The sequence below is a fragment of the Branchiostoma floridae genome, chromosome 2, assembly GCF_000003815.2.
Source record: "Branchiostoma floridae strain S238N-H82 chromosome 2, Bfl_VNyyK, whole genome shotgun sequence".
In the NCBI taxonomy this organism is placed as follows: Eukaryota; Metazoa; Chordata; class Leptocardii; order Amphioxiformes; family Branchiostomatidae; genus Branchiostoma; species Branchiostoma floridae.
The window spans coordinates 12249131-12274174 of NC_049980.1; the positions used below are offsets into that span (position 1 = coordinate 12249131).

At 40.3% G+C, this 25044-nt stretch overlaps 3 protein-coding genes and 1 long non-coding RNA gene across 6 annotated transcripts; 3 read left to right on the forward strand and 1 right to left on the reverse strand.

The window, feature by feature from the left end:
• Positions 1-2316: 2316 nt before the first annotated feature.
• On the forward strand, positions 2317-4712 carry LOC118409644 (lipopolysaccharide-induced tumor necrosis factor-alpha factor homolog). The gene is made up of 4 exons (XM_035810812.1): positions 2317-2402; positions 2919-3019; positions 3383-3569; positions 4038-4712. Exons 2-4 carry the CDS (start codon positions 2947-2949, stop codon positions 4153-4155), a joined length of 378 nt encoding a protein of 125 aa, XP_035666705.1. The 5' UTR covers positions 2317-2402; positions 2919-2946; the 3' UTR covers positions 4156-4712.
• A 464-nt stretch (positions 4713-5176) lies between these two features.
• On the forward strand, positions 5177-7140 carry LOC118409643 (LITAF domain-containing protein-like). Its single transcript, XM_035810811.1, has 4 exons — positions 5177-5511; positions 5686-5799; positions 6115-6307; positions 6666-7140. The coding sequence occupies exons 2-4, from the start codon at positions 5706-5708 to the stop codon at positions 6778-6780; spliced, it is 402 nt and encodes a 133-aa protein (XP_035666704.1). The 5' UTR covers positions 5177-5511; positions 5686-5705; the 3' UTR covers positions 6781-7140.
• A 238-nt stretch (positions 7141-7378) lies between these two features.
• On the forward strand, positions 7379-11229 carry LOC118409645. 3 transcript variants are annotated; one of them, XM_035810815.1, is made up of 4 exons: positions 7379-7521; positions 8378-8610; positions 9402-9582; positions 10403-11229. In XM_035810815.1, exons 2-4 carry the CDS (start codon positions 8400-8402, stop codon positions 10512-10514), a joined length of 504 nt encoding a protein of 167 aa, XP_035666708.1. In that variant the 5' UTR covers positions 7379-7521; positions 8378-8399; the 3' UTR covers positions 10515-11229. The 3 variants fall into 3 exon arrangements, with proteins under 3 accessions (XP_035666708.1, XP_035666707.1, XP_035666706.1); XM_035810814.1 differs by having other exon boundaries at positions 7380-7521; positions 8366-8610; XM_035810813.1 differs by having other exon boundaries at positions 7380-7521; positions 8382-8610.
• LOC118409647 lies at positions 10841-24932 on the reverse strand. The gene is made up of 5 exons (XR_004830472.1): positions 24793-24932; positions 19835-20000; positions 19019-19149; positions 12599-12689; positions 10841-11854 (listed from the first exon to the last, which is right to left on the reverse strand). It is a non-coding gene; the product is annotated as an uncharacterized LOC118409647 (long non-coding RNA).
• Between the last annotated feature and the right edge of the window lie 112 nt (positions 24933-25044).

Sequence of the window (25044 nt, forward strand, 5' to 3'; positions counted from 1 at the left end):
TAAAATAGCAGTCTTCTTTTTAGATCTTTTTACACACTACTCAAACAACATCCATACTGTATAAAAATCTATCTTCGTCTCGAAAATCACAAAAACATACAATTTCTGCATAGTCAGTGAATAGCTTGCAACACGTGTTCACCAACATATGCATGGCATGTTGCCACATGCTACCATCCTTTGCTGAAATTCAATAATTTTGACACGGTTTATAATTTGTAAATAATTTTGAGGTAAGAGTGCCCTATTTTTGACTAGCAATATTTCACATCAAAAGAATAGATCATGTATTTTGAAGCAGTTTGCGAACAGAATACTCACGACATGGGTGAAATATCTAATCTTTAAAGAAGACATATGTCCATGCCAGCATGCTCTGCTCTAAGTCCAACTCATAACAACTATGTGCTATCGAAGTGGGGAGTCACCTGCGAGAAAGGTGGAACTATACTACGGTAGAATATCCAGACGGAGATGCATGAATAACTCTAAAACAGTGAGCCACCGAGTCAAGCAGCGATCAATACCATGTAAAAACACACAAACCTGTCTCATCAATAAACAATTGGTACTGACCTTACAATAGGACGCGTCCGGTCCTGATACTTCACAGTAAGGAGTGGTGAGAGTTTTAACAGGAGTAGAACATGGTACCATGCAATCTATAACGTATTAACCGATGCACATTAGGGGTCAGTTACGTAAAGCCAGAAACTTTGAAAGATTTCAATTACAATGGGTAGTCCCACTTAAAACGACTTGAGCAACTAGCTACTTCTGTATGTAAATGATATACGTACTGCTACACAAGTGTTAGGCCCCTTTGTAACATACTATCACCATTATCTATCTGGAAACAGATGCAGATGAACAGATATTGATAGTATTGTACCTACACTTCACATGGTCATTATGCACGTCATGTCTTGTAGTGGCGTGTGGCGGGGCTGTGTTTTTGAATAGAATTCTAGTGCAAAAAAATCTATAAAAGGGCCAGAGTGATTTGATTTATGGGTTTACTATTACAGGCTTAGAGTTTTATAGTTATAGACGCTGAGTTTTATAGTTTTTTCTATGTGAAAGAAAATGTATTCCCATTATACACTAATGACTTGACTTAACTGCAATACCTCCATACAAGCATACGCACACCTTCAAATATGATACAACCTTAATTAGACTGAAATTGATACAGATACAAATTCTTAATTATATAACCTACATTTTTTCTTCAAGTCCGAATTACTCACTCGCCATTACCATACGAAACAGATAAATTTTACGATACATATACATATACATATACATGTACATACAATGTAGCGGGCCGCAATTTGTAAAACACGGACACCTTACTGCTAGAATTGCCTTTACTACACATGACTGTACCCCACAGTTTTCATATCTGGAATGACGTGAAACAATGACCTGGCCTCAGGCGGCTTGATCCGTGAGTGAGCAGGCTGAAACGGCAGCTGGCACAGAAAAATCGATATCAACGCGGATGTGTCAGTCACGTGACTCACATTACACACGCGATGGTCCGTTAAAACTGGACGATGGCTCGTTATGACTGGTGTTAGAAACGGGGATGTATTTGACTGATGAAAACCGTCACATATTTGTGAAGTACAAGGATGAAACATGTCTGACTAGTAGAACTTCCAGCTATTTTTCAAGTAGATACGTATTTGTTTGACACACTATTAGCATAATATTTATCTACCAGTATTCTTCTAATCCTCAGTTTAATACAAGGAACGGTTTCCGTTTGCATAAGGTTTCCGTTTGCATATTCAATATTTATTCATGTGGCATCACTATCTACAAACCAAAAACCATGACGATCCGTCGACCCTTTCAAAGTCTGACACTAACCCGACTCCTGCAGTTCCAAAACAAGCCGATGTGTCAAGTGCTGTCCAGCACAGTGGAAACATTATCGTTATAGGCCGCACCATGGCTCATCCGATTCCTTAGCATTCTTGGCGAAGGCAAAAAGGGTTGATTAAAAGCGACGTTTATTAATTTTCGCGTGAACTGCAGCATATCTGTATCGCAAACCATTTTGCAGAATATTTCCAATTTGGTGCATTTGTTTCAACGCTCCGATTTTTCATATTCTCCTGTAGTCCAATTTTATCATTAAACTAGGCTAAAAATATTCAACGCACATTTACAAACTGCTTTAATAGCCGATATTTTTTAACTATATGGTCCAGACCGCACTTGTTGAATTGTTCTAGAAAATATTTGCTCAAGAGGTCACTGAGTGATCGGGTCACATGATACTGATTCAGTGGACTTACGACCTGTGGCGTCATTGCCACAGTACGTCAGTTCACGGCAGTCGAGACACCGAAAACCAACTTCACATTCTGCTGGCCTTCAACGGGTGACAGGTATTTTCTATGTGAGAAAGAGCGAATGAATGTTCCACACATGTAGATTTTAACGCTGTTATGATGTGGATAAATTGGTGCCCCCCCCCCCATTGTGTGACCATTGAATGACACATAGTTTTATATTTTGCTAACAACATAACACTGCTGCACATACATAATAGAACTTTCTAATGTCCGAACAAGCGTTGGACTTTGTTAACTCAACCGTTTTTGATTGAGAAAAGACATAGATATTTCTGTTCAATAATTTGTGTGATTCTTTTGATTTGTCGTTGTTTTGGTAGACAAACGTACGATAGGAATTCTTAACAATCAGTCATTTTGTGTAGAATATTTTTCAATGTTTTTAAAAAGCGACAACTTCGTTCTCAAAATTGAATGTATTTTTCTGAGACGCTTGAACAGTTCCAAGAATTTCCATCCGCTACAATAGTTTTGTCTATTACAAAAAAGACAGCTTTTTACAGTCTTTCAACTGGACAGGTGTGATAACATTAATGTTTTGTCCATTGGGCAGGTTCTACTTGACGTTCTGAGCAAGATGGCCCAGACTGCCTCTACACCGTATCCTGTGGCAGCTTCTAGCGTCACCCAGGTCACGGTCTTCTCACAAGGTACGGAATACAATCAAAACGTTACATTTGATGTTCTCCGGTCATATACGGATGTATACATGTTTACTGCTTATGTATATATGTATTTAGATGTATAATTTGTGTATGTATGTCTATATGTGTCTCTATTGTGTGTGTCTGCATGTGGGCGTAGGTGTGTGTGTGAGTGACAGTGTATGTATGTGTGTTTGTTTGTTTGTGTGAATGTGTATAAACTTACGTTCTGCCATACGCTACTTAAACGCTATATTTCATCGGACGCACATGCTACATAATGTATTTATAAACAAGGTTGCTATAGTTTTCTGTGAGTGTTCCTTTAAAGTACTATTTGCTATTTCTTTTCATTCCTTCCTACTGAAGACACCCCAGCAAACATACCTCCCGCCCCCCCGAACCTCCCCGTGTCAGGTCCTCAGGATCAGCAGGAGTTCGGTGATGCGCCAGTGGTGATGATGTGTCCACACTGCCAGATCAGGATCGTCACGTCAATCAGATACGTCAAGGGCAACTTGGTCTATGCGACCTCATTGTTTTTATTTATGTCCCTGTAAGTAATCTTCATATCTTTGTTGTAATAGATACTACATTGTATTTTATATCGTCGCTAAGCTACTATTCTGCATCTTCCAGCAGTGTCTCATAAATATTCATTTCATTTTTTTATTTATGGTACGTCAGGTTCTGTCTCAAGGTCCTGTCACACGAAACCTACCATGGTCCATGGCCTCCCGATCTTCTCCAAACGAAGGTCGTGAACATGGCCATTTGTACTTGGGAGTTTGTCGACAGGGTCGTTTATCGGAAGTCTTTAAAAGTTTGACAAATCACATTTGGGAAAGTCACAGTCTTCTTGATCTAGAGTAGAAGAAACGGGTTCCAGGCTACTCCCTACCCAGCGCCAATTCTAGCTGAGTAGTGTTGCAAAGTTGTGGGAAGGTCCTGAATACTAGTATGTGGCAGGGGCTTTACACATACGTGAAATCTTAGTTATGTTGTTATGTTTCATTGTTTCCAGAATCCCCTGGGTCGTGTGTGGTTGTTTCATCCCTCTCGGTCTCCGCTCCATGAAGGACGTGGAACACTGCTGTCCCAACTGCGGCAGTCAGCTGGGTACCTACAAACGGCTCACATAGGGGGTTATCGTCTCAATGCTGTCCCTACACATCCATGTACCGTGTACATGATCATCTACATTCAGTTCATCCTGGAAGAGTTGACACCAGGATTTCCACAAATTCCTGTCCAGCATGACAGAGCGAAGCTACAACCACCTGTATCTTACAAACAATCTTATGGAATAAAATGTGGCGCTTATGTTTAATGTACGAGGTCGTAAAATTATAGATATTAAAACAACAGTGTATGAATTTATAAGTAATATATCCAAACGACCATGCTGTGAATTTTCCTCACGTATACAAGAGTTAAGTTAAGCGTTGCATGACGATTAGAAGTAATAGATGAATGTGGTCTAGTAATGAGTGTGAATATATCAAAGTTTATGAGTATTTCCGCACAATCCTTATCCAAAGAATATCTTTGTAACTCCAGTTTGTTTGACCAGTGATACATTTCACAATGTTAATTTTCCACGTCGTTTGTGAAAGTTGGACTGTACTGTATTTCTGTACCAATTGAACACCAAGACTTGTAAATATTCAATGAATAAAGAACTGTGTATCAAACATTATTTCACATTTCATTTCATCTAACTATTAGACCGTCAGTGCACGACAAGTGACCTGAAAACTAGTTTTCTCGATTTTCCATTTTTAAATGTTTTACTTAGTAACATGCTAGTCCATTCTCTGATATTATTTTCCCATCTTTTCCCATGCCTATTCCCCCTTCTCCCTCCCTGAACTGTTCCTTGCATGATAGTTTTGGCTAGGTCCGATGACCGTGACACGTATCACACTTTATGGGCGTTCACATCTGAACGTATAAGGCCACTTGATAATGATTCACTCTCTCAGGTAAAGCCACACGTATATGAAGAAAGGTATGTTCCTAGCTATATACGAGCTCCAACCTTTCACCACTATGGCAACTTTACAATGTTTACTTTGTCGCACCCACAGTGTTTTCTTAACCCGTTCACGACTGGAAATTATTAACAAAAAGACCAGAAAGCCCTCCACTCTGCGAAGTCTGCGGAAATTTCCTACGCTATATCTATAAATTAAGACAAATCTAGGCTTGAATGCAAGACTGTCTGCCCTGGAAAGTCCAACGATATCTGTGATGATCCTCTACAAGAGACGCGTTTTTCTAAATTGCCAATGCGTGTAACATGTGTATTTTACAAAAAATACAAATAATTGGATTTCGTTGACCTCACGATGTTGTTGTTTGTTCACGGTCCCGCGGATGGCTTGTCACGGGTCCCTTAGTCAGAGGGTCACACTCAAAGTGACGTAGTATTTTCAGCTTTGGGAGCCACAGACGGACATTTTGGCCGTGACACATCTTATTTTAGTTTCTCGAAGGTAAGTCAGTCTCCTTTCGAGGACTTTTATGATTCGGAAGTCTGCAAAAGGTGCAAGTGCTTCGATTTTTCATATTTCAGCTCTCTCTGTATGCGACCGTTCACGAATCAGATTCCTGTCTGACTCCTGTTAATAGTTCTGACTGTGTACTTAATGTTAAAACATTGTTTGTAGCCACCTGTTTACCACAAACCATGGCGGATGCTCCACCTCCCTACTCGCCGTACCCAACGAAAGAAGGTCTTGCCGATCCTTCACCGCCCGCCCAGGCGTATACCTACCAACAACGTAAGTCTTATTATAAACTATATTGTCAAATACATTCTTTTGTAAAAAAAACAACAACAACACTCAGTTGCAGTGTCTAAAAACGGAAGTGGTATACATGTACTAGAAGGTCTGTAGTTTTGAAAAAGAATGAATTGATTTTCTTATTAATCTTTAGCCAAAAAGAGAATTCTTTGTATGGTTACTTACAAGAGTATTTGTTTAAAGGATGTTACCTTTTTGGAATCGAATATATTCTACACATCATGATCAAGGAATATGTAAAATGTTGACAGAGTAGAATGAAGTCTTGTCTGTTACTTCCCTCTACATCAGCCGCCACACAGACCATTGTGATGACCACTACTAGTCCTGCCGCCCAGCCCCTCATCAAGATCAACCCCGCCAGCTTCCCGGTGGAGCCGGTACAGCTACAGTGTCCACACTGCAACGCCACTGTCCGCACGGACACTCAGATGGTCACCGGAGCAGTCACCTGGCTCGTCTGCTTCGTACTCATCGTCATGATGTAAGGGGGCTAACACAAATGGAAGATACCCATAACTGTATGTCGTATAAGTGTGCTGTGTAGGTGAAGAGTTGCATTTGACGTACAAACATATCAGTATTACATCGTCTAAATGAGAACTTAAAAACTCTCTACGTTTTTGTCATAATGACTTGATAGAATGTACCACATAAACGCTAATAATTGATTTTCATTGAGGCAACATACCCAATATGCCTTCTGAAATGCAGGTGGGAAAACTACTTTTTTCTGGACATACATTTGTATCGCAATATGTTATTGTGTCCCAATATGTGGATGTGTATATCGCACTCCTTCAATCGAAATATATGGACCTAACGATGTTTTCTTTCTCTAGAATCGGCCTTATTGGAGTCTGCTTCGTGCCTTTCTGTGTGGACTCCACCAAGGACGTGCGGCATACCTGCCCCAACTGCAAGAACCACCTGGGAACTTATCATAGATTGGGTTAAACAAACAAACAAACAAACAACATATAAATAGCACATGCTACCTTGCATGTATCGGGCATGTTGGTTGTGTGTAGAATTATAGAAGCACAGAAACTGTGTTTCTTGAATATTCAATTTGTAATTTATTATCATAGTTTGAAATAGGAACGTCACGGAATGTATCTCATTGCTCAAAGCACAACATTCAACAGCAAGCTACACTTTTTCTTTTTTTTGGCGAATGAGTTAAAAGACATTTGAGTGATATTGTGTGCATATGAATGTTAGTGAAATAATGCACTGTAAATACAATTGATAGGACATATGACGAACAATCCTCTGTGATGAATAGGAATAAAGACAGTTCAACGATCTTTTGAACGATGTACTTGTGTCATCTCTTTTCACCGTGACTTTGATAAAGCTGCATTTACTCACAATCAATCCACACACATTCATAAACACACGAATGCGACATTGTACCAAACGAGAATAAATGACACAGGTCCAAGTCGACCACGGAACTGCAATTCTGTGACGTGTCGTTAGGTGTCGTATGTTCAACACCAGAAGACGATACTAGTATATTGGTTAGACAACACCTTGCTGAACCGGTCTGGTAAGTCTATTGTTTATGTGATGCACAAAAAGATTGCGACACATTTGCTAGCTTTTACACACTACCGGACCCTTCCTGACCAAACAGACCAAAATAGCAACTCGAGGAAGCTGCCAGTCAAACATAACATTTTTGTGAAGCAGGTGAGTAAAGTTTACTTCTTTTCAGCATGTAGTTGCTATAAACTGCCTCGCCGATATCTGTTATTGTGATACACATGGGAATACCTTTAGTGACTCATATTTTTTTGCAAGAGCGGAATATGCAGTAAGTTTGACACTGTCCCCATTTGTTTTGTTCTACTTGTCTGTTCACTACTCAGTGCTACTGTAACAGTGAATGGCAGAAAAATATGAAAATTTTAAATTATTTTCCTGTTGAAAAAAAGGAATGCAAGACTGAAGGAAGCCACTATAGCATATTCCCTTATGAAACCTGCGTGACGTCATCAGTTACAATGTGAGGGTCACATCTTAATGAGTCATTATAAGCATGAATCATTTATACAGTTACAGCGGAGTGCGATGTGTACTATGTACAGTTACAGAAATCAAGCCGAAGGAAACACATCGAATCAGTCGGTTTACAGGGGAACTTCCGGTTTTTGATACATTGTATCTCGTGTTGTGGACAAACTGTGGTCAGAATTTTTCGTTGTTAGATAGCTTTTGTAGATGAGAAGAAGTAACATAAGTTTGGGCCAACTTTCTTTGGAATTGCAGGGGTGTTTCAGTTGCAAACTTTGTCACGTCACCCGATAAGCCAATAAAGGATGAATTCAGAATGGGTACGTTCTCATGATTTCTGACCTTGAAGCGGTGTTGATAAAGACGAATGTAATGGTTATTTTAAATATGTACTTTAGGACTTGATTTTTAGGACTCATAGTTTGTATTTCGATTGCACTAAATGACAGGAACTTTGTAATAAGTACATACGCAACTTGTTCTTTTTCCTGAGTTTTGTTGCTGACGACAGCATTTGCAGTTTCTTCCTTAGACAGCAAGGGAATTCTTTTAGGATGCGGCGACATCTGAGTACACCATTCACCATGGGTCTTTATAATAGACGTCCTGATCGTGAAAGACTACTAGCCACCTCTCGAAGTGATGATGCACCGCCAGCATACAGTGAGGTGGTTCCGAGCGCTCCACCACTGCAGTATCACAGTCCGACGCAAGGAGGCGTACCGCCCTACACAGGACTACCACAACGAGCAGGTTATAATGCAGGTACGTAGATGGCCTACTCTCTCATTTATTCCTCATCCCCACAACATACGCCTTGCCACAGCTACACAGTTATACACAGAATTCTACTGGTTTATAAATTAATGCAATTATTCCTATTGGTTGACCTTAATGTGTCTGAATTGTCTGAGTGTAGTGACCAAGGCATATTTCTTGTGCAATATTGAGACCTTTCTTTTACGTGATATTTTGGTTGTTCTATTGGGAGCACACATTGTATTGCAACATACATTGTAGCTGCATGCGTTATATTTTGCGATATTTCCATATTACGCAAATCCCCTGTCATAGATAACAAATTTATTTATCTATTTATATATTTCATGAGATTTTCCACAACAGTGGATTGTCTGATGAGACAGGTGTTGATTTTCAAGGCCACCATACCGACCAAGGCTCTCTGGACTAACCCCAGACCTTGGTTGGGAGTTAATTGGTCTGCGAGGTTGCTTAGTAGTCTTTAAAATCGTTTGCGCCAGCTGACTACAAATAATCGAACTAGTGAAACTCATATTCTTATTTGATGCGATCACAGGATTTAATTGCAACATAATAGAGTATGGTATGTATTCCAGGCTACTCCCAATCAACACCAATCTTGGTTGGCAAGTGGTTGGAAAGTTGAGTCGTGGGAAGATGCTGAATGTGCGTTTGAAAGAAACTCTTACCCCAGAATGTTTAGCTACCTTTTCCTATTTGCTTGTACAACAAAGTTATCAATGTTTGTTCATTCATGTGCTTGAAACATTTTTCTGTCATATTTCTATCACAAGGGACCGCCCCATACCCGGCCGGAAACCCCAAAGTTATCGTGCTGAGAGATGACGACCGCGGTGAGAGGCCCATGGCCACGTGCTGCCCCATCTGCCGCAGGAACGTCATCACCCGCGTGTCGCACCAGGAGGGAGGGGTGAACGAAGGGCTGATCTGTATGACATCTGTGCTGGGATGCTTGTAGGTTTCCAGTCATTTCATTTCTTTCTACATGCTGTAAAAGTGTAACTGATTAACTTAAATGTAAAAAAGGGACGATTGGTGGTGGATTAGAACGTTAAATTAAGCATTTGGTTGTGTGAAAATCAAATAATTGTGCATCAGCGAAAAAAATTGAATAGTGGACAAACAGAATACAAAGCAGGCTTTAGCAGGTGGTGGTTTATTGGTGGCATGGATTCATGATTGTTTAATGACTTTAGTTGGAATGTAAGATTGTAGTTATTAGTTATTTTGCTGTCTTTATGAATCTGAAATGAACTTCAAGCCAAACTGATTTGATTATATTGATGGCATCCTCTGGGTACCCAAAACTGATGATGTGAGCGAGCCAAAGAAAGTTGGACTTAAAGATGCCATAGTTGGTGAATTTAAGTGGCAAATGACTGACGTCAATGACCACACGGAATATGGTATACCAAACAATATATTCTTTAACTTTTGTTCTTTGACATATTTGACATGTACTTCTTTTATTTTGGAAGACGTCCCTCATCAGTGTCCATTTTTAGATATTTGTTTTGGCAAGTTGATGCTTGAAATAACTACTAATTTTTTCTACTAAATTTTGCACATATCTACGAATTACAGTATAGTCATTTTTTTTAAATGGACGAAAATTAATGCACCTAAAGATGTCATCCATACGATCAAATCAGTTTTGCCATGAAATAAAGTTGAAGTACTAATCTTCAGGACGGTTGATTAACCGTTGGTGACTTTAACTCTTATGTTATTGGGTAGAATTTGAAGCATGATTGTCTTCTAATTTATTTTTCAGTTTCTGGCCAATCTGCTTGCTGTTGCCCTTCTGCTTGTTGTGTGACAGAGAAAGTACCGCTGTACACTATTGCCCGATGTGTCACTCAAAGATAGCTGAGTATGAACTGTGACCATGTTGTGTACCTTGAAACCTTCAGCTGAAACGCACAGTTGTCTCTGTGACAGTTAGGATCTTTTCATCGATGGTCGATGGTCAGTCCTCAGGGATGTATTCCACTAGCACACTATGATGGTTATGGTCCTACAACGCAAACTGGATCATGGAGAAGTTGTATGGATGCCTAGCTGATTTTAATGTGTGTACAACGAACTTTCACTTATATTGCTAGAAAGGCAACATTTACAAGCAAATACATAATGTTTACCTTGCGATGGTCAAGTATGAAAAAAAAAACTAAATGCTTTGTTTTATTTTATTTTACTCTCCCTCTCTCTCACTCTCTCTCTCTCTCTCACAAACACACACATGTAACTTTCTACTTAATGGAATCATGGTATATGGGCAGGCTACACCTACCTATGGTGGTCAAATGCGCACGTGCAATTAGCTCTCTGGACTCTCATGAATAAGCAGTGAAGGTTATGAATATGATTATGATTATCGGACTTATCGTAAATTATGAGATCTATGTAACAACTACCATACCGTACAAATACGGCACTACATGTAGGTGTGTGCGAATTAATGCTCACATAGTGGAGACATAAAAAAAACTTCCTTTGAGCTGTGTATACTCCATGTAGTTTTATTGAGCTGGACATCTAAGCTATTTGATGGCGGATAAGTGCATACTGGACCATTTCAATAAACCTGGCATCTTTCGACTAACGTATCGGGATTTATCTCTTCACCTATATTACGTACACAGTAAGCGGTAAGCAATGTGATTTCCCATGCAAGCATCGATGTTCTGGTTTGGGTATTGAGGAGCATACATTCAAGCAGCAAATTCAAAGATGGTTGGAGAAACGCATCTTCCCTCGCTTTTGACGCTTTATACAAACTTATCGGTTGGAATGTTGATGCAAATATATCCATTCCAGCTAGGGCTGTCTTTTTGTCACAATAGACATACTATCCATTTTGTTTTTAAAGTTCAACCAATGATAGCATGGCAATAAGCGGCTCGACCAATGTGAGAGTGGCTGAATGTCCAGCATGAAATATTTGCATTTCTATGGTTCATTTTTGTATTTCTTGTATTTTTGTGTTTGAAGGACGTGGGTGGGTCAGCGTATATGGCCGATTTACCCACCTCAATAGATGTATGCTGAATTTCGGAAGAGTATTGATTCTCATCTAAAAACAAGCTTTTTTAAATATATAAATGATGCAGTTGGTTCGAACATTGCTTTGGAATCACAAGACACGCAATCAATTTACTCCAATCTTGTACTCTTGACCGGAAGGCTCTTTTAAGATGTCGTTCTTGAAGATCTTGGAACATATCTGCAAGCAGAAATAGGCTTGTAATCAGAAAGTACGCCCACGAATTATGAGAAGATATGGATAAACGTCTAGATACTTTTCCATCCTTAGTGACACACATGTGTGAGTAGTGTTCAATACATTTGCGGCCTCACCCAAAAATAAGGGGCACAATTCGAATTTCCGGAAATGACATTAAAAGAGGACCTTTTATAATCATCCATAAACACATTTCTTTGTCGGGTGCATCCTTTTGAAGATCTACAGGTAAGTCATTAGAAAAACAGGGCGAAGAAAATGTTAGACCTGTGATAAGAACTGTGGGTCGATTCCAGTGTTCCCCATGCTATATAAATTTATATGGAATCCGTGAAGAAGATTTTTGATGGGAAACCGAAATTTAACCGGTAAAAAAAATGGATTGATCGAGAGCAACAAAGTGTATCCGCACACCTCAGGTCGCAGCTCAATTGGTCATGCTCTCTCAACTGACGTTACTGATTTTCAAAAGGGCGTCGCTTGCATAGTAATGATCACAATGAGTGGTGTTTTGGTGAACCATAAAAGGCTTCATCCCTCATAACTATGCCACAAATTTGAGTTGTGTCAGAGCTTACTGGGTGAGGCCTCTCGTATGGTTACGTTACTTGATAGACATTTGATGAAACAATAGCGAGGAAACTGGATCATTGATCGATAGATCGAAGGTTACTGTGTGTCAGACTTTTTCACCATGCAGCAAAAAATTGATACAAGATGTAATACCTCGGTTAACATAGGTGGTGTCAGAGATGAATGGTGACCGCCTAATTGGAGTCCCACTCCACTGACTTCTTGGAGCGATCCTCGTCAGCTGCTATTGAAAGGGATATAAGGAGAGTTATTCAATCGATATCGTGAGCCCAACCTCAAAGTTCTGGCCCAACACCATTCTTACGATTAAGCTTGCTGCATGACGTGCCGAGTCATGGAAGCACACACATCACGGATTTGCCTGGCTATGATTTTTGCCCCTGTCTCTCTCTAGCTATCGAACAAGATATTCCATATTCACGTTCTTTCACACCTTCCTCTTTGACTTTGGGGCAGCCGTTTCCAACAAGCAAGTTTTTCGACATTACGGTAAATCGTACAATGCAGCTGCAAAATGAGCAAATACAAGCCGTAAATTGCAACAAAAAGCACGATAAACGGCTCCTAATGTCGTAGAATTCCAAAGTCTGCCCCAAAGTCAAATAGGAAGGTGTGAATTAATTCATTTATCCGTGAATGTTTAAGGGGCAGTCTCTCCAGTTAATGATTTCCAATGGAACGCTTGGAGGTGCATTCAGTCATCGTTTTGCTGTGGTATAGTTTTCATATGATTAAAAAATAAATATGAACCAACCCAACAATACTCAAAACAAAAAGCCATCTGTTTGCATATGTCAACACAAACCATCACTTAAAAAAAAGGGTCCCATTTGCCTATTTGCTTCTCAAGATCCCCCTTTCATATGATGTTCACTCCTGCTGAACTGTTCCTTACCTTTCCTGTACATTTGCGTAGACCACCGAACTAATATCATGGAAACAAAGGTAGAATAAACCAAAGTTAACAATATAACAACAACTAAGCTATGTATAACGTATGTAAAGAAGCATCGAAGAAGACAGCAATAAATCATATCATCGTGCAATAAATCAAAATTACATTACAGAAAATCTCACAAATCAAACAGATAATGGTGTCGAAACATGGTGTATAGGAGGCATCAGGTTTGGTAAGTATGACCGAGATTCGCTGTATCTTTCCTTACCTTACATGACGTTGTATTATACTTTGTGCGTTTCACATTGCATTAGCAAATCTAACTTCTACAAAAATGTAAACCCAAAATGTGGCATCTATACAGATGTACTTTATCTCTCTTTGTATATTTGCATCTATATACATTTCGTCAACGGCAACACCCCGGAACAGGAAAAGATCAAGGGAAACTGAATGACAGTGCTTAAATCCTCTTCGTTGGTCTATTATTGATCATGAAGTTTTAAATGGAGAGTGATCCTATCAAGTGATCGTGACTTGCTCTCGGGTTGTCTGCATCATCAAACTGCTGGATCTGGCAATTACCGGGATCCTCGAGGCTTCATCAATTCCGTAACGCCTGGCGTATCTTCGCCGCTGCTTTGCGCTATTGATTCCGTGGATGTGTATATTCATGAGACATCAGAAGTCTTGACAGTCATGTTTCCCTGAGCGCGCATCCGTTATCGTGGCCATGCGGCGCGGGTCCAATGATAGGTACCACGGCGATCGTCAATTAGTTTCTGAGCAGCCGTGATTGAGAACCGAAATTAGCCAATCAACAGAGATCAACTCTGCTGAGATCCTGAACTTTACAAACACACACTACTGTCACGGTATATTCTGTTCAGCAGCAGCTCAAGGGTAATCTTTTGCGGTAAAATGACGACACAAAATTCTTCCATACGCGGACCAAGCACTGTATTTGCTGGTTGCAAATTATATTCGTTCATCATCATCATATTCGCTGATCCGATTATAGTAAGCCAGTTATATTACCAGTTAGAAATAGAACCTACAAAAGAAAGACAGCTAACCCTGAAGGCATGTGGGTAATCGTATTCAATATCAGCATTGTCGCAACTCTTAACACCGATTATCATCAAGATTTACTGAGAGAACCAACAACAGAGCAGCACCTAACCCCACAGGCATCTATGATCTAGGTCACAGGATATGAAGTCAGCAGGACGGTCGACCATATGGAGTGCTGATACAGCAAGGATTGCGATCTTGTAATCGAGGAGAGGGTCTCCGGGGATGGACGGAGGCCGATGATGATGTATAAGGAGAAAGGTTAACCAGAGCGGAATGGTTATGCTTCGTTCAACATGTATCAGAATTTGATTGATGTACAATGCGAACATATTAAAAGATTTTCTGAGCAAGCAAACAAGCGCGCGAGAGAGAGAGAGAGAGAAAAAAAAGAGAGAAAGAGGGAGGGAGAGAAAGAGGGAGAGAACGAGCGTCGGTTTTGCAAATTTCCAAAGTACTGAATGGACGAGCAATGCTATTTTGGTGTAAGAAAAAATGTTTTGTTAGTTACCTAACTGACCCTAACAGAAAAATTCCGACCCTAGCCTCCTTTTTGGTAGACCACAAGCACAGCTAAGGGACAAAACACTGTCGATCTGACATCCGAGTGATGAAAATGTTTTAGAATCGTCGAAATAGAACATTGTGTTTGTCCAATGCATAGCAGTATCTGTCTAATTAGAATTCTTTAAAATATTAGACGCCTCCTGATGTATGTTAGTTTGACATTGTCATTTGTTGGATCACATTGGTGGAAAACGAAAAAAAAGAGAATCCCTACCAACCGACACTAAATCTTTCGGGGCCACAATAATCATATTTTTCCCTAGGTCGTAGGACACTTGGCAAATTAAACGTAACGTTTTCGAATATGAGTTGATAACTCAACGTTAACAGCGCAGCTGGTTACAGGTTTTAATAACACGAGGCTGGCAGAGGGTTCCGCCATGACTGACAGGATCAGTTTTTTTCTTTTACTAATGAGTCCGTGGAGTTAACTGCACCTGAGTACCACCACGAGAACGGGAATTTTGTGTGCGAAGTTCCTAGTTCTTCTTCTTCTTCCGTTAGTGTCGTTAAGACACATGTAGTGCACAGTGGCCAACAGGTTTACTTCTATTTCAATACCGGGGATTGCTAGCCTTGACAGAAGCAACTCCTTGAATACGGGACCACAATTTCACTTCCCTTCTGAAATACGTGCAGGCCGAACCTGCTCATGATTGAACTGGGCCCCCCCAAGTAACAAGTATGATTGGAACAAGGAGCTTAACTGTGAGGCTGCTAGCGTCTGAGATACCGGGACGTCCCGAAGTTATTAGTAGCACAAAAATGGTGTATTAGTACATCCCCTTACCATTTTTGGTGCTAGAAGGGTATTGATTCAGTTGTGGGCAATGATATTACCTGTTGAATCTTTGATTGCTCATTTTGGACAACCTGGGCCAGTGTTGGGATCATCACCTCTTGTGGAATCACAGGTTACGGAAATCTTATTCGGATCACTGTACGGTCGCTCAATGATATACATGTACCGATCCCCGTCTAGTGGGGGCACGGGCACGGGCACAAGGTGACGCACTCGAGAAGATCAGCATATAATCTATTGGGAATGTTAACTACATGTACATGTATCTTCATTCACAAACATACTAACTAGGTTATGTGTATCTCTGAAAATCTTTGACCGGAAAGAAACTTACTTCAACACCAGGACAGACAAACGTTTTACTTACTCACTGTTATTCAATTGGGGATGATTCAATGATTCGCTCTAAACCTCGCGAGAGATGAATATTTTGTTTACCTTGTGCGTCAAAATGCCGAAGACAGGGAGGAACATGTATTAGGTATAGCTGAGGAGGAAATGAAGTTTAGTATTTTATTAGGGTTGTAAACAATACTCCGGAAATTACCCGATGACCTCATTGATGCAGTTTGCATAATCCTGCCGGCTGCACAATGTAGATAACGAGCACTTTGACCGACTTACCGAAATGTCATGAGGTCATCATGGCTAAAATGCAAGTTTGTGCATTAAGTCTCGTGTCCTAATTAACTAAGTCAGAGGACTGGGCGGTTCATTTTCTTGGGTTATGAACAGTTTAGTTTGTGGCACAACTTGACGATTAACCAGGAATTCATCGTTCCGAACTGGGTATACGAGGTATTTGATAAGAACGAAAAGCGACCACATCATTTATTATTTGGGGCTAGAATTGTTGATTTGATTGTGGGCAATAATCTGCGACCTGTTAAATATTTGATTACTAATGTTATCATTTTAATATGGCCTGGACCAAAGTCGCTTCCACACGGTGACTACTTTGGTTCTAGAAGGGTATTGATTCGGTCGTGGGCAATAAGTTGTTGAATCTTTGATTGCTCATTTTGGCACGGCCTGGGTCAAAGTGGGATCACCAATGTTTTCTGAAATGAAAGTGCGTGCCCTGAATTAACTTTATACAGTCTCAGCAAATTAAAAAAAAACTTTGTGAGCAGACTTGGCTAGAGTTCCACGACCACGTACCTTGCCCCAGTGAAATTGTCTCTTCATAATGCAAATGATATGCAAAGTCTTTTTTCCCAAATCACATAAGTTGCAAATATCCGTATTCAGAAAAGTATGGTAACATTTCTCCTTTAATTGTGCAAATGATTTAAAAATGATATCATATGATTATTTTTAAATATCATATGATTATTTTTAAATATATGCCTGGTGGCATTCACCTATATCTAACCTACATGTGGCGCCACTGTAAACATGTCACAACTTACCACTAAAGAATTATACAATGCTCTCATTGATTATGCAAATGAAGTCCTTATTTGAATAATTCATATCTTTTTCTCAAACTAAGTTACATATATAACGAGTATGGCGCACATTTAGCACAATCTAAATATAAATTTTCCTCATTAATCCTGCAAATCTAATCCTAATTTGCATGACTAATAATACCATTAACTTGGTCGTCATCAAAGATATGTACAGTTCAAAATCATGAAAATTTATTCTTCTCCTCTTAATTTATTTCAACTCAATTTCTCACCTATTTAAGTCTGCCACTGAAATGTCCCCTGCCTTTCCAGATGAAGGGGCTAGATGACCCAAACTTATGCCACTTCTTACCGAGCGCAATAGCTATCTACCACATAAACATCATGACCAAAGCTCGCACAGAGCACGAGACATAAAATTGGAAGTTATGATCCACTACTAAGGAAAGCCGTCGGTGGGCCTCAAATCGAATCATGTCTTCGACAGAACATTACCAAACAACAACCAAGTTTCATGACAATCCATCTGTAGCCACATACATACATACATAAGAACATCCAAGCCCTACCGAAGCATAATCTTTATGGCGAAGGTAATTGATATAGATTTTCTATCACTGTTTACTGGAGCGTGCATTGGTTTCCTTCCATTTTGTTAGAATCACGACTGGAGGATAAGGATCCAATCCGAGCAAATCGATCACTGGGCGGGGTGTGCGTGATTTTTACAGAAATTGGATAAGGTGTTTGAAATGTAAAAAGGCAGATATATGTCATGTACATGTAGTAGATATCCCGTCTACTCGACCAACTGAGTGTAATCGTTAAAAAAAACATTTCAATGTGCCAAGCCCCCCCCCCCCCCTCAAAAAGATCTTCGACCTTGAAGAAGGGAAGAACTCATTCGGCTTTGTACTAGAGCCGGGGCCGCAGATGGTTCATTGACGTAAATCATTAGGACACAGGCTGTCCGTGCCCGTCCACTGAAAGGAACAGAAGCAGGTGGGAAAACTTGATGAAGTCCTTATCCTTCTAATCCCTCTGTAACGAGCCATTCGCTGTATCCGCACATCCCCTTTCCAATAGAGGCTGTGACCATAGACTTGACAGGTTATTCAGCATAATTCATAGAGAAAGAACGATTTTGAACGATTTGTGTGTTTTATCTATCTTGCACTGGATTCAGCGGTTACACAAGTCCAAGTTTGACCGCTCAAAGGTCGCTAGGCGATCGCCGTCTAGTAACAAGACTGCCCAGAAAATGTTTACAAGAGTAAAACCAAAGGCATTTTTCAATACCCCTGTCACATTATCCACGATCTTCGGGCGTATCGATGGCAGATCGGCCATATTTAAATCGACAGAGGGTTCCGCGTATTTTCCACCCGAAAACCGTCCCTGTCACACTTTGTACCTTGTACAATTGTTGTGCAATAAAGTTATTATTATATGCGAGCCTCGGGCGATTGCCGCAGAATCGTCGTCCGATCGGTTTTCGCCAAATGTGACAGGGGTATAAGAAATAGCGACATGAGAATATGTCAACCACTGACAACCACAGTTGCTGTTTGTGACATCATAAACATCATCCCGGTAGCGAGTGCCAATAGTTTCTACAAGTACAACAGCGATGTCTGGCTTTACCGCGAAGCAGATATCCAGTGACTGTTTCACACAACGGAACATCTCATCACCAGCAGAGCTTATCATTAACTACACCAACTTTGAATTCCTGAAAAATATTAGAATACGTATTACTCGGACGGATGACCTATAAAGTAGTTTGTAAAACTCACATCTTATGTTGAGAAGGGGTGAGTCACAGACCCGAGGTCCATACTTTAGTAGGCACAGCGCCTTGAGTTCCTTGGCATCCATCCCCCTCTTGGCAAATGGAATAGATCGGTAATCTCTTCCCCACTCCCACCTGCAGAGGGAGAGACAAGACAATGTTGGGGTTTTCCATCTCCTTTACATCCTTGCTGCCAACACCAAGAAGAACTATACTTGGTTTAGAATCAAATCAAGCATATCAATTTGCATGTATTTGACGACACTGTAGATTAGATGAATGAAGAATTTCATTCCACATTTGTGACACAATGGGCTAAGTGCACGTCACAACAAAATGTTCAAAGTTGATAAATGGAAGGAAACTCGGCATGCTAGGTAACATTACATGAATTCAACTTCATTCTTTATTAGCTATAGAACAAAAAAATTAACAGTCATGATCCTGTTTAATAATACTTTAGAATGAATGTCAACATTGCGTCTTAACATTATGTCTTAAATACTGATAATTCAAAAAGTGAAAAAATGACCATAATCTGCAACTGCGTCGGAGTGATAACGATGATCGATGTAGAAATATTGGCTTGATTTTGCAGTTATCATTAATGAATGGCACTGGTACGCATACGATGCGTCAGGGGAAAAGCTACATGTGGGAATTCAAATAAGTGAGCAGCCATTATGCAGTGAAGACATTAAAAATGTGCAGTGTTATGTCGTCTTATTTTTAGTGGATTATCTTCCCGAATTCAAGTGTAAGACATTCTGTAACAAGCTGAATGATTTGATGGAGTATAAACAGTAGAAAAGTCTCTTACGAGTAACATGAGCCCTGGCTTATTTTCTTCTGTGCACATAGCATAGCTCGCAGGAAGTCTCCAGGCGGTAAGGCGTCCCCGTCCTCAGGCAGCATGAGGGTTGCCGTGAGTAGCAGGAGTACCGTCATCGCAAACATCGTCGTCTTCTCTGGTGCTGGGTCTACTACTGCAACACACAGACGGGGGAATCAAACATTTTTGAGTGACTTAAGACCAAGACATTGTTGTTTCAATTGTTACCCCATTGGGCTAAATACACGGTCACAGGTAAACATGTCAGTGAAGACATTGCAGTCTTGTAGATAGCCGATTCTACTGGTAGAGATCACCGCTTAAAAGACGATGGTAATGTTTCAACTTCGATTCATTTCACATAATAAGAGTACTAAATAAATATTTAACAGTTGAGGTACAGGGACATCCCTAGTGCCTGTATTGAAGGAAGAATAATTTCATCAAATGTGACTAGTAATTGACGACCCTGTATTCAACACTGGGTGGGCTTTCCACCATGATGATTAACCTGCTTGTCAAAGGAAATTATTATCGATCCGATAGGAGCGATCGATAAGTCATGTTTAATAGCATTTGACCTAGATTAATGACTAATCAGGTCCGAAGCATATTGACGACTCTATAACGGACTGTACTATATATTGTTCTCATAACGAGACGTCAAAATAACAAAAGAGTACACATACACATTGAAATACTTACTACACATTACTACTCAGTGTACGCACTTGCAAGATCATCCCATTTTTTTTAAATAGAGACTGGATAAATTGTTTGTTTTCGTGCAATGATATCTTCTATAGACTTGAAATTATTATTTCTTTATTCTGGTACCTTTGGTATTAAAACCATCTAAACCCAGTGACAATACGTACGAGATAAATCTATCCACCACGCACGTAAGTGGACTCCAGCCTCTTACAAAGTTTCCACTCGCCTCTCGATCAGGGAAAAGACAAACTGGGAATCGATGATTGCTGATACTGTCTCTGAACTGTTTCTCTTTACAATCATTAGTGCTACCATTAACGACTCCTTTCACATCTAAGACTCAAGAGATACAAGGGCTTTAGAAAGCGCTGATTCATCTGGGAGGAGAAGTCAATCTTAAGACAATTTAGGACAATTTACCTATCATCATATCTACCTTCATTCTGATCCCCCTGGTACTCAAATCATCAGATTTACAGTCTAGTTAAGTTACCTATAGATACAGGAGACAAATCTAGCTACCATGTCAGCGGATTCCTGCCTCTGATACAGCTGCCAGTCACCCCCTTATCATAGCAAAGATCTGTCAGGAATTGATGATTGCTTGTACTATACCTTTGGACATTTTGTTGCCATTCATCACTACCACCATTACTTACTTAATCATCTAAGTCTCAAGCTTCACAAGAGCTGTGGAAAGTGACGGTTCTTTTGGGATGAGAAGTCAATTCACACTGTTTTCACACTGGTCGCACTGTTTTCACAATGGTCCCCTTGCCTTGGTGCGGAAATCACCAGAAGCTAGTAACGATTTTGATACTATAGGAGACAAATTTATCCACCACGTAAGTGGATTCTTGCCTCTTACAAAGCTGCCACTCACCCCTATATCAGAGGAAAGACCTTGTGGGAATTGATGATTGCTTTTTCCACCGGAGGGCTCGTTCTCTTGTCATTCATTAGTACCCCCAAAGCTTAACGGCTACTTTCCAACCTAAACCTCAATCGCTACAAGAGCTTTAAAGCTTTATAAAGAAGGGCCAGGATCCATTGGGACGTATCGCTAAATTGTTTCAGTGGTGTTAGTAAAATTGGCTCATCTTATCTCATCTCATCCAATACAATCCTTTTCAAAGGCTACGTTGGTGAGCCCTGTTGCGCGTGATTTCCCCAAAGTGACTGACTTCCCTTGGAGAAGAAGAAAAAGAAGCTGCCCGATCGTAATTGAGCAAACTGTTACACAGGAATTTTTTCTTGATACACTAGGCTCAGATAGTGAGTTGTTGGCCTGGAGTATATTCATATGTACAAGAATCGAAATTAGATTTAAAAGGGCCTAGTATAATGAAGGATTTGTGTTTGATCTTTGTCATATATATTTGCAACATCGTGAGTAGATGAAAGTTACATATTCCACCCTGCATAAAACCCAATCTCCACAAGGTACCACTGCGATTCACTGGCCTTATTCCCACCTCTAGTCTGCAGCAATTTGCCTCAAAAGTATCTTCAATGCCTTTGGGAGGACAGCAGGTGCCATGGAGCAATTAGCGGCGAAAAAACATGCAGCTGAAAGTCTTGCCTGGTGTGCATGTTTCAATACAGTTTAAAAGTGCTTCTCTAATTGTCTTACTTTGTCATAACAGGCCAGTTGTTCGTGTGTATCGTCGTTCGTCCGTTTAGACACTTGAAGTGACAAGTGAAACATAAAGCAGCACGTTTTGTGCAGCAGGATGTGTTTGATAAAGAGAAGTTACTAGCCATTCCCGTCAATGTGCTCGAGACAACTCCTGGATTACTGGACCCCCATTTTAATCCTCATCAAGGACGGGTGCAGCACCAACCAAGATGCCCTGCCCAGGATTGCGCTGGGATCTCTTAGTTACTGTCTAATTGGTACCAGGAACTCACCTGTGAGGCCACTACCAGTTGAGCTACCAGTTGAGCTACCAGTACATCACAAGTTGTATGAATTTGAGGGCCGCAGCAGGACCATCCTTCTTAAACGCATAACTCGTCACCCATACTGCTCCATAAACCCTATACACATTTTTCTTGAAACTTCCAATGAAAATGCCATCTGTGATAATCTAGGGCACCATTACTAAAAAAACTGACACATCTTTATTTTTTTCTAGTTTATTCTACGGACAAATAATAGCGACATTGGCAAAACAAAGGTGCATGTAGTCCCATGGTCATTTTCAGTACGTAGGGACAGTGGGTTGTTATACACTTTTTACTTTTACAGGATATTGGAAGGCAAGGCTTATCTCTTTCTATCCACCAACCTTTACCTCCCAACAGAAGTCCGTGTTGCCACCTTGGTGGAATAAGAATACATTTGAAGTCGAAGAAAGTGTCCAGAGGACACAGCGTCAAGGCAGGTATACCAAAATACCGTTCGATCGCATAGTCAACCGGCCATTCTACGATGATTAGGCCCAATAGCCAAATAGGAAAACGCTTTTAAACGTATTTAACCAGACTCAAACCTTGTGCGAACCTCATACGATGTACGGTGTGGAATTGGAATCTTCGACAACGTCTAGAAACGTCCAAAGTTAACCAGTTCGGACCTTCAGTAGCCAGCCAAAGTGCATTTTGAAACATGATGTCTTATTCAGTCTATTTTGCAAATCTAAACTATTTTCCAGCAACCTCATTTCATTTCATGTATTCAATGGAGTCTGGTAGAGACTAAAATGACTGGCTGTTGGCAGAACCTACATTTGAATTGAACAAAATGAGCAAGGAATTTATACCGCATTGCATTTTGCGTCATATTGGTAACGCTGTTGGGCACAGATATAACTCTTTTAGATATCTGTAAACATAACTGTACAGTGTCGCATGTAGCTTTATGACGTGTTGCATTTAGCTCAAAGTTTATAAAATGATTTGAATTGACCTAAATGTCGATTTTCGTATGGTCTTGATTGAATTTATAACGGTGCCAAAAAACTAAACTATATCATGCTGTGTCCAGCTCCAACTGTGTCCAACAATACTCATTTCTAGGCTATAGGCTAATCAAGTTGTTACTTTGTATCGGTCTGTTTGAAGCACCAATCAACGTAAAATTAAGGAAGCCTACTGAGACCATAATTATCGCGCTTTATGAGTCTAACAATCGTTATCAATCTGTTAGATGTTAGAGAGGCCAATTAGCGGGATCGAATAATGGGTGGGAGCGGGTCATCGTGTAATAAAAATGTGTGTCTTGAGACAAAGATCCCGTGATGGTAGATCCACTTCTATTAGAACAACAACTTTGGATTGGCGGGAAGGCGCGATGGGAGCAAGTAGGACGAAGTAGCTTCTGCCATTCATTTCTTACCACCACAGGAGAGAGAATAGTACGATGTAAAATTTGACACAAAGCTTGGACATAGCGCCGTATCAAGCATTCACGGTATCTTTTTATCTTGATATGATTCATATGCTAGCTCTACACAAAAGCAGACTATTTTGCATACGAAACAACGGGACAAGTAATGTAGCCACTGATAAATCATAAGTTTGTAACGATGAACTGGCAACGATTCTGCTCCAAAACACACCGATAAAACAGACAAGGAAGGTTTTATGCATTTTATGATAGTATGAAGGTATGAATGTTCGCGTATAAAGAACATCCTGTACATGTAGACCACAGCCCTCATCATTTGCGCATTAACATGGGGAATCCGGAGAAACACCATGTTACGAGTACAAGGAAATAGTCTCTGTCTAGGCAGAGTGTCGGCAGATGTGATGATCAAAGGGCACGCATGATCCGACGAGAAAAAAATGAGACTCAGCCAACATTCACGAGTTGTCTACCTACCTGACAATCTACATGACATCTACTTTGTTTTCAACGTACGATATCAGATTAATACTGGAAAACGCGCTCTACATTTACAATTCGACGTAAAATAGATGATCAGACCCATCGCAAAAATACAATTTTCTTTGACAAGAATGTATATCGATGGCAATACGTGTTAAGGAGCTCCTTACAAAGATTTCCTTTACAAATAGTTCCAGTTGGAAATCAAAAGCAACGTACAAAAATCTCGCCACAAAAGGCACGGCTTGCAATTTTCAATCAGAAAAGAGCTGGTAAAGCGCTGACAAGCTATAAACATCACATAAATTTGTTTTCAAAAGGCAACAAACCGTCGGAGGATCACAAAATCTACTTTGATTGAAGTATTTCAAGATAAAGTGCGGGGAATGACTCTTACCTGGGTAGAATAAACGACTACAAGCCCACTAGATTTCGTCCTGACCTAGCGTGCCGCAGAGTTGATTGTGTTCTCTCCTCTGTGAGGTGCCACGGTCATATGGGTCTGGACTGGTGCGGAGTTGGTGTCTTATCAGTTCCTGGGAGCCCTGCGCTCCAATGGCTATCGCGGGATCATCCAGAAATAAGGATGTTCTCGTAGCAATCATCTGTTCATTGCTACTCTAATTTGACGAATAAATGATGCAAATTG